The following is a 10,124-nucleotide window of genomic DNA, read 5'->3' as shown; positions in this document are numbered from 1 at the left end:
GAAGGAAGGAATGAGAGGCTGGAGAGATGACTCAGCAGGGATGAGTGTTTACAGCTCTTGCAAAAGAGCTGGGATTCAGTCCCCAGCACCCTCCTGGTGGCTCACAGCCACCTGTAACTGCAGTTCCAGGGGTTATAAAGCCCTCTTTTGGCCTCCATGGGCCCTTGCATTACATAGTATACATATGGTCATGCAGGTTCACACATAGACACATATTTAAAGCACTTTGACAAAAGAAATGAAAGCAGCTTCTCATCATTGTCTTAGAGTTCTGTCTGGAAATGTCTGTGGAAGAAAAAAATAATATATCAAAGGCTATGCTCTTTTTTTTGCAAAGTAATAGTGTTGGACCCTAGCGTCCAATCACCGAGGAAGAGGAGTCTCCCCAAGAGACCATCCCTCATATCACAGCTGATGTAAAAGCATGAGGATTGCCGGGCGATGGTGGCGCACGCCTTTAATCCCAGCACTCGGGAGGCAGAGGCAGGCGGATCTCTGTGAGTTCGAGACCAGCCTGGTCTACAAGAGCTAGTTCCAGGACAGGCTCCAAAGCCACAGAGAAACCCTGTCTCAAAAAAAAAAAAAAAAAAGCATGAGGATTTTATTAATTCTGTCATGACAGGGTCTTCTAGCAGTCGGAAGGCTAGAAGACCCTGAATGTCTGGTACAGGCTACTTTTAAAGGGAAAAACCACAGAAGGAAGGGGTGTCTGGGGGTTGTTTTTTAACTATTATGATTGGCTTATTCAAAAAGGCTATTACCAATAATTGGCTGGAGAGTGGTTGCCAGATCAGATGAGGTAAAGGGAAACTTCTGAGGGTCACTTTGCTCCTTCCCAGGGACTAAGTCAAAACATCAGTAACTGAGTCAACACCTAAGGGCTATCATGCCCCTATTCAGGGAGATGGAAAGTTCCCAACATCTCAGTACGTGCTGTTACGTCCTTGGTTCCCAGGGGAGAAGGGGAAGTAAAGAGTTGTCAGGAATGGCTTCAGAATTGTCTTAAAGTTCCTCAATAGGATAGTGGATTCCAGAGACAGATTAGTAATTTTAGGTTATGTTTGGCCTGCTCTTTTGCAACTCGTCTGTCATGAGTGCAGAAAGGGTAAGTGTGTGCAGGAATGTGAACCATCTTGGTTTGTGAGTGGATTCCCTGTGCATATCTACGCTTGGGGCATCTACTCCCTTCCAAAGATATGACAAGTAATGTAAACACTGACTTGTGTTCCTTGTTTTTCATCTTCACTGAGTACTGGATACACTTAATTAAACTAGATTTGTCTCAATAACTATGGATAATCATGGTTACTGGTGACATTCCCTCTTGGTTTTGTGGCTGTCCAGCTGACTTTTAATTATCATGGATAGTTACAAAACTCCCAAGTAAAAATTCAAACACTGTCCCAAGGAGTGATAGTAACAACTATTTGGACACATGTAGCCGTTTCTAGCCAAATGTATTCAGCTGTAGCCCGAGACCCATGAGTTCTACACATGTTTCTTTTAATTAGCACTTCTGCTGTGCTTCTTGAGACTAGACATGGTTTGGAGGAACAACTTCTGAACTTATGGAAATGGATCAAATATACTTTTGAAAAATAGCACAGAATGGACAGAGGCATCTGGCAGATGGTGTGCAGTTTGCTATCACCCAACAACAAACTAACCCCACAGTTGGCAGCTTAGAACTACCCTGTGCTACTCCCAGATCCTGTGGGCCAGGGATCTGGGCCTGACATCATGGAGATGGCTTCTCTTTATTCTGTAGTTTCTCAGATGAGATGGGATTCAGTGTCTGGGAGCTGGAATCATTTGACATCTGCTTCACCAATGCCTGGTGCCTGCCTGAGCTGAGATGATTGAAAAATGAGAACGCCAACCAGAGCAGCAGCACATGACCAGCACATGACCTATAACTGGCTTGACTTCCTCATTGCTTGGGAACCTCCAGATAGCATATATTTTTTAAATAACATTTTTATTATGTATTTTCTTATTTGTTTCTGTGTACAGGCCATGGCATGCTTGTGGAAGTCAGAGGACGACTTGCTGGATTCAGTTCTCTCCTTCCATGTGGGTTCAGGGATCAAACTCAGGATGTCATCTTGGGGGCAGGCACCTCGATCTGCTGAGCCATCTCACTGTCTCCTGTCAGGTGTTCTTAGGTGGTGGCCCAGGGTTCAAGATACACATCCAGCAATGAGCGGAATGAACATTGATGATGAACATCACGTCCATGATGCTGTATTTAAAGCAATCCAAGTCAGGTCAAATTTAGGGAGACTCTGCAAACGTCTTTAGAAAATGAAAATGCAGTCTGTAACTCCAGTTCCAAGGGACATAAACCCCTCTTTTGGCCTCCATGGGCTCCTGTGTACAAGTAGTATACATACACTTATGCTGGTTCATACACATATACATAAATTTAAAGCCCTTTTAAAAAAGTGCTTTACCACATTTGGCAATAAAAATAAATTTTCAGGAGCTAGACAGATGGCTTAGCAGTTAAGAGCACTGGCTGCTCTTCCAGAGGTCTGGAGTTCAATTTCCACAAACCACATGGTGACTTATAGCCATCATCCATAATGGGATCCAAGGTCTCTTCTGTCCTGCAGGCAAATATATATGTGTGTGTGTGTGTGTGTGTGTGTGTGTGTGTGTGTGTGTGTGTGTGTGTATCAACAGATAGATAGAATCTTTTAAAAATAAAATCTCAAATTTTATCACCTTCCTTAAAATATTTAAGATATTAGCCCAAGAGCTAGTAGCATAACAAAAAAAAAAGAGAGAGAGAGAGAGAGATTTGCAACTTAAGATCATGGCTAGTACTTTGTTCATAGATAATCCTTGTTGTGAAAAAGCTCTTTGGACTCTTTTGGGGGGGGGCACCACCCAGCTCCTAAATAAATCACACACACAGGAGTATTCTTAATTATGAATATCTGGCCTTAGCTGAGTTTGTTTCCGGCCAGCTTTTCTTATATTATCCAGACTACCTTTTTTTCTCTATTTCTGTACTTCCTTCTCCATGGCTTGCTGGGTAGCTGGGTGGCTGGCCCCTGATGTCTTCCTCTCCTTGTTTTCTTCTCGTTCTCTTGCTCCCAAATTTCTCCTTTTATTTATACTCTCTGCCTGCTAGTCCCGCCTCTCCTTGTTACTGCCTCACTATTGGCCATTCAGCTCTTTATTAGGACCATCAGGTGTTTTAGACAGGCAAAGAATCACAGCTTCACACGTAATCAAATGCAGCATAAACAAAAGTAATGCACCTGAGCCAGGTGGTGGTGGCAGCGACCCACGCCTTTAATCCCAGCACTTGGGAGGTAGAGGCAGGCAGATCTCTCTGAATGCAAAGCCAGCCTGGTCTATATAGCAAGTTCCAAGGCTATCCAAGACTTCATTAAAAGACCCTGTCTCAGAATACCAAATACCCCCCCTCTTTCTCCCTCTTTTCTCTTTCTCCCATACACATACACAGCTCTTCAGATTCAGGTGGGTGTATTTTGAAGAGTTATGTTGCAATTTGAGGGTTTTGTTTGCGACAAGTTCACCTACGTTGCCATGGCAAGCCTGCTCCCCCAGAAAACTGGGACAGAAGATGTGACACTTGCCCAGCATGTTTACAGCTGTGCCGTCCTTTGACTGTGACTGCCATTAACTCATTTAGTTCTAGAAAGAGCTACCGATGACCTACAGCTATCAGAATACCTTAGCTCTCCTGTAAAGAGTTTTCTCTTGACATTCTTATGGAACACTTCTCTTCCTCTCATTAATGTTGTATTTGCTGAGACGCTGCTCTGATACTGGACGGAAGATAAGAGTTTCGGTTTCTGTGCGACTTAAAAGGACACTGGTCACTGGCACCAGGCCCACAAGCATTTAAGGGTCCTCTCCAGTTCTGTGCACTAGATCCAGTCTCTATGTTCCGAAGAAGAAACGCACTTGTCCTGCTGGCATCAGGCACGTGCCTGTGAGCGAGACTGCGCATTGACTGTTCCCATGGAGACCTTGCAGTCACAGTGTTCAGTGTCTCCCTGTGGTGCAGTCAGATTCCACAGGCTTTCAGGTGCGAACTCAAGATGTACTTACTAAAAGTGGGGGTTCCCAAGCGCTAGTCCCCAATGCTATTGGTATGGCTTTTTTTCTATGATATATTCACCCTAGAATGCTTTCTGCTCTCATCATATACATGCCCGCCATCACCCATTCATATGAATATGTCAGTTTTTACTGGGTGATAACACACACTTTGAAAACACGGTGACCTGAAACAGCTATTATTTCTTTGCCCGGTGAAACTGTGAGTCATTGCCAGGGGCCAGGCTCCTAGGGCAGCCCTTTCGGGCCTGCTGAGTTCACCTCTCTGTGGTCAGCCAGGACAATGGCTCCACATGGCCTGCCCTCATCTAGACTGTGCGCTGGAAGCAGAGCAGGTCTTCCAGCACAAGGGCAAGGCTGGGGCTTCTCGAGCCTCTGCATTTATAGGTCTCTATTATCATCTTTCGTAACACTCCATTAACCAAGTAATGCCCACAGCTAGCCCAGACTAAGGCAAGTCTGACTCTCAGTAGGAGGACATTCATCCCTTCCCGCAGGCTCCTCTGACTGGACTTTGCTGCTCCAACCCCTCCTCTGGTCACAGTCATCCTTGTTTCACAAGTCCACCCCCACCCCCGCTGCCAGACTCTTTTTCTTTCCGTAACTTAGCTGCTATAGTTTCCAGGGAGCGCCATGAACTGGTCTGACCTAATAGCTCAGCATAAAGAAGGAAGTCATCATGGAGGGCCATGTGCTTGTTCCTACTTAGCCAGCAACAACATTTTTATTAAATGTCTTTTAGATTTCTTTGTGTCTATGTTTAAATATTTGTCTGTGGGTACGTATATGCACCATGTGCTTGCCCGGTACCTACGGAAGTCAGAGGTGGTTTTGAATCCCCTGGAAATGAAATTTGGATGATTGTAAAATAGCACGTGAGGCTGGGAATGAAACCTGGGTCCTCTGCAAGAGCAACAAGTGCTCTTAGCTACTGGGCCATCTCCCCAGCACCAAAACCTTTAACCATTCTGTGCTTTTGTTTCTTCATCTGTATTATAAAGGAGTTTGTGTTACATCTTTGAGGTTCTTTAAAAACTCAATATAACTAGGCAGTGGTGGTGCTCACCTTTAATTCCAGCACTCAGGAGACAGAGGCTGGTGGATCTCTCTGAGTTTAAGGCCAGCCTGCTCTACAGAGAGAGTTCCAGGATAGGCAGAGCTATACCGAGAAACCCTATATTGAGGAACAAACAAACAAACAAAAACAAACCTTAAGGTGTCGGTGTATCTATTGCTCCCTAAATAAGCTGCCGTTTCCAGTCAGACCAGCTCCTTGTTACCCCTGTATGTTGCTCTTTTCTTTCTTTACTGCTTATTTTTCTTTTATCCTTTTTCCTATTTGATGTGGGATTCTCCTCTGTATGCTGTGAATACCATTGGCTATAAAGAAACTGTCTTGCCGGGCGATGGTGGCGCACGCCTTTAATCCCAGCACTCGGGAGGCAGAGGCAGGCGGATCTCTGTGAGTTCGAGACCAGCCTGGTCTACAGAGCTAGTTCCAGGACAGGCTCCAAAGCCACAGAGAAACCCTGTCTCGAAAAACCAAAAAAAAAAAAAGAAAGAAACTGTCTTAGGCCTGTGATAGGGCAGAGTAGAGCTAGGCGGGGGAAACTAAACTGAATGCTGGAAGAAAGGAGGCGAGTCAGGGAGAAGCCATGGAGCCTCTGGAGACAGATGCACTGGAACCTTGCCAGCAGGCCTCAAGCCTCGTGGTAAAATAGAAAAGAATGGAAATGGGTTAAATTAAGATGTAAAAGCTAGCCAATAAGAAGTTAGAGCTAATAGGCCAAGCCATGTTTTAATTAATATAGTTTCTGTGTGGTTATTTCAGGAGTCTGAACAGCCGGGAAATGAACAAGCGGCCTCCTACTACACCTATTTATTTATTTTGAGATGTTTCATGTAGCTAAGGATGGCTTTGAACACATGATCCCCTGCCTCTGCTTCCCAAGCACTGGGATTACAGCCATGGTTCTGGTGAGGGCTGCTCACCCCTGTACTTGCTGATATGTGCCGTCTGAGTTGATGGAATTACATTGTCTCTGGGATAGTTTGGTGTTTCACCAACCATGTTATAACTTCACTGAGGGGAGAGACTCTGTTTTATACATCCAAGCTCGTGGTAGACATCAAGGAAATATTTGCAGATTGAGCTTCTATTTCCATCCCAGGTCACAGGAAGCAGGAGCTGGCTGAAAACTTAGAAAAGCAGGGGTGAGGTGGCAGTGGGTGTCGAGGAGGGCGTTTTGCTAAGTACACCTGGGATAGGATGCCCTTACCAGAGCTCAGCCTCAGGCCCTCTACCCTGGGTGACACTGGCTTCTCTGTTTCTTACAGGTGTCATCCTTTCCTCCCGTCAGCAACCACCATGACGCTGACGAAAGGTTCCTTTACGTACTCCAGTGGGGAGGAATACCGTGGCGAGTGGAAGGAGGGTGAGCAGGGTCTCAAGACACAGCTCCACATCGTACCTGCCCTTTATTTCAGGGCTTAATGAAGGAATGGGAAATGAGTTCCGTCTTCCCACTCTGGATCGATAGTGCTTTAACACAGTCTATCATCTTTTTTTTTTGTTGTTTTTTTTTTTGTTTTTTGTTTTTTTTGAGAGAGGGTTTCTCTGTGGCTTTGGAGCCTGTCCTGGAACTAGCTCTGTAGACCAGGCTGGTCTCGAACTCACAGAGATCCACCTGTCTCTGCCTCCCGAGTGCTGGGATTAAAGGCATGCGCCACCACCGCCCGGCATAGTCTGTCATCTTATGTATGTTTAACACAGTCTCTTGTCTTATGTGGGGAGAGCAAATGAATTCGTTTGGGTGTAAATTAGAGTTTAGGATTCACTGCACTGACTTCTTCGCCATGAGTCTTCAGAAGTTAAGGAAGATCTGGAAATGAGAGAAGACACTCAAGAGCAAGTGGCACTCCTTGCTTTGAGTTTCCTCGGGCAGCTTTTTACACTTGGAAGTGATCTATTCTTAGGGATAGCAAAATTCTTTGGAACTGTGAACTATGCTAGAAACTATACCAGAAGCAGTTTAATGGTTCAGTTTGGAAACTCAGCCTGGACACTTTAGAGCTCACAGGTTTGGTTCTAGCAAGCCACGAAACTGCCCAAGGAGATGGGCTTTTCACGCCCATAGAGGCCAAGAGCAGTTCATACTGAGGCCAGGCCTGTGCCCAAGGAGACCAGGCTTTACACACTCACAGAGGCGAAGGGAAGTTTTTTGTGAGAAAGGCTATGGAGGGTATAGGCTGCTAAGCCAGTAAGAAGGGACCCTGAAGCTGCCCCATTCCAACCTGGTCCCTGTCCTTCTCTTTGCTCAGGCCGGAGACATGGTTTTGGTCAACTGATGTTTGCAGATGGTGGCACCTACCTGGGTCACTTTGAGAATGGGCTCTTTAATGGCTTTGGGGTACTGACCTTCTCAGATGGCTCAAGGTAAGTATGAGCTCGGTCCTTTCTCAGGCTGTGATAGAAATGTGGGGCACTGGAGAGCGTCTGTTCAGCCCTGAGCTTGCACAGGCAAGAAAACAGGCAAGGGGTGGGCAGTTCTCTTATTGATGACTTTGATTTTTTATTTAATTTTTACTTATTTGTAAAAGGTGCACCACACATGTGAAGGTCAGAGGAGTCTGTTTTTCGCTTCCACCATGTGGGCCCCCAGGATTTAACTCAAGTCATCGGGCTTGGAGACAGGTTTATTTTGCCTTCTAAGCCATCTTGCCAGCCCATATTATTTTAAAATAGATGCAAAAGTCAGGCATGGTGGCATATGTCTGTAATCCTAGGACTAGAAAGGCAGAGGCCAAGCTGGGCTACATAGCAACACTTCATCTCTAAACAAAACAAATACATTAAATAGATGTGAAATTGGAAACAGCAGAGAGATGAGTGACTTTCTGCTTTACCTCTGTTCACTTAGTCTCTTTCCCTGGAGCTAAGTCTCTCCACCTATGCCTTCTGAGCCCTCTGCTGCTGGGGAATGGTGTGGTGGCACAGGCAGAGCTCTGGGATGGGCGGAGTGAGCTTTGCTCTGCGGCTTGACTCACACCCGCCCGCAACTGCTTGCCTAGGTTACCCCGAACGGCTAACCCACCCACTAAAGGCTAACTACTGTCTTGGTGTCTCTGCAGGTATGAGGGGGAGTTTGCCCAGGGCAAGTTTAATGGCGTCGGAGTTTTCATTCGCTATGACAACATGACCTTTGAGGGGGAATTTAAAAATGGCAGAGTAGATGGTTTTGGTAAGTTTCACCTCAGTGGGATGGTAATTTAGTGTAACATGGATGGAAGCACTCCTCCGTAATCCAGCAACCTCTCGAGCCCGCCTGTCACTTCCCTCTCCTTCAGCCCCTACACGTGGAGCTGACCTGAAACGTTAATGCCGTCTCCTTCTCTCTGTCCTCAAAGGCTTGCTGACTTTCCCTGACGGCTCCCACGGAATACCCCGCAACGAAGGTCTGTTCGAGAACAACACGCTGCTGCGGCGTGAGAAGTGCTCTGCCGTGGTTCAGCGGGCGCAGAGCGCCTCCAAGTCAGCCAGGAACCTCACGGCCTGATGGAGCTTTGGGCACATCTGGGAACATCCCTTGTGCCCATGTGGCGGCGGCGGCGAGGCGAACAAACGAACCCGCTATGAGATGGGATTGACTGTGGTGGCTGTGGTGCCACCGCCCGTGAGGTGCTCTGTCGCCTGCCAATCAGGAGTTCAGTCGCAGGAAAGCGTGAAGGATTTGGGCCCGGAGACCCTGTAGCAGTTCTGCCCTTCCCTGACCTGTGCTTAAGAACGGGGCGCCTCTCTTCCTTGCTGTTACTCCGTTTCTAGCACCTTGGTACCCAGTGCTGTGGCCTTCTGTGTGCTGTCAAACCACACAGAATCTCTTCATTCCACCTATCCTTACAGCAGATGATCCTGGCTCCGACTTAGGGCCAGTCCTGTGTGCCGCCATGGAGAAATCAGGAAAAAGAGGGTGACTTAGACCACAGTGGTTCTGTGAAGCCTAGAACAGAGCTTTCCTGTGTGTTACCCCTCATGCACCGCACTGGAGGCCTGGCTCCAGGCTGGTCTCTGTGTCTTCTATTCACCTTCAATGTAAGAGCGTGGCTTTCTTCTCCCTCAACTTTACAGTTAACTGTCTTCCCTACCTGACTTACAGCAGATAGCCCAGTCCCCATCTGTGCCTCTCTCTCCCTTAGATGTCAGACAGGATCCCCTCATAGAATAGCCAAATAAGAAACTAGTGTAAGAATAGCTATGACCTGTATCCATTATCAATCCAGGGCAAGGGGCAGACCTATCTAGGCCTCCTGTGAATGACCTGAATCCCAGGGAAGGCTTGCACTGACAGTTCCTTCCCAGCGCATCAGTGGATCAGACTCACAGCCCCTTGGGTGTCAGAAGTCCTGGATCCATCCTAGTGTGAACTGACTGGCATTGGCACCTCCGTTTCACTCATGACTCTTCAAGCAAGAGTCTTGGCCCTCGGGCCTGGGACAGATCTTACTGCCAAAACCATCCCAAGGTCTCCAGTTAGCGTAGGTCCCAGCCCTAGCCCAGCTCCCAACCTCAAGTCTCCCTCAACAGCGGACTGTGGTGGGAATCCTAGCTGTGTGCCTCTATTTATTCTCTGAACTGTACTGTAGAACAGTGTTCATAGGAATAAACCAGCCACCACAACTGCCTGCACTTCATGTTCATGACTTTCTGGACTTGGGCTCATGGGTTTGCTGTTTGTGGGAACTAAACAGAGAGGTGCTTGGAGCTAACACTGAACACTTTGCTGCATAACATCACCTGTTTCTCAGAACCACTGTGCTGAGCTGGCAAGAGGCCAGCCAGAGTGTTTGCGTGCAAGCACGAGGACCTGAGTTCGATCCTCAGCAACTGTGTGGAAATGTGGGCATGGTCATGCATGCTTCTACTCCCACGTCTAGGGATTCAAAGAAAGTATCTCTGGGGCTGACTGTCCAGCCAGCCTAGCCTAGTTAGCAGCCCCAGGTACCAAAATGGACAGCTTCTGAGGAACACA

General features: G+C 47.0%; 1 protein-coding gene across 1 annotated transcript in view; it reads left to right on the top strand.

Annotated features, from left to right (window-relative positions):
• The window catches only part of Morn4 (MORN repeat containing 4), a 12,072-nt gene extending 2,291 nt beyond the window's left edge, over positions 1 to 9,781 (top strand). The window contains exons 2-5 of the mRNA XM_005352294.3: positions 6,436 to 6,533; positions 7,420 to 7,534; positions 8,230 to 8,339; positions 8,506 to 9,781. Coding sequence (XP_005352351.1) covers positions 6,467 to 6,533; positions 7,420 to 7,534; positions 8,230 to 8,339; positions 8,506 to 8,654 — 441 coding nt within the window. The 5' untranslated portion in view covers positions 6,436 to 6,466 and the 3' untranslated portion in view covers positions 8,655 to 9,781. The remainder of the gene's footprint in view (positions 1 to 6,435; positions 6,534 to 7,419; positions 7,535 to 8,229; positions 8,340 to 8,505) is intronic.
• Positions 9,782 to 10,124: the final 343 nt, after the last annotated feature.

This window comes from Microtus ochrogaster, chromosome 8 (assembly GCF_000317375.1).
Source record: "Microtus ochrogaster isolate Prairie Vole_2 chromosome 8, MicOch1.0, whole genome shotgun sequence".
Classification (NCBI taxonomy): domain Eukaryota; kingdom Metazoa; phylum Chordata; class Mammalia; order Rodentia; family Cricetidae; genus Microtus; species Microtus ochrogaster.
The sequence above is the reverse complement of the archived record's forward strand: the minus strand, read 5'-3'. Positions and strand labels throughout refer to the sequence as shown.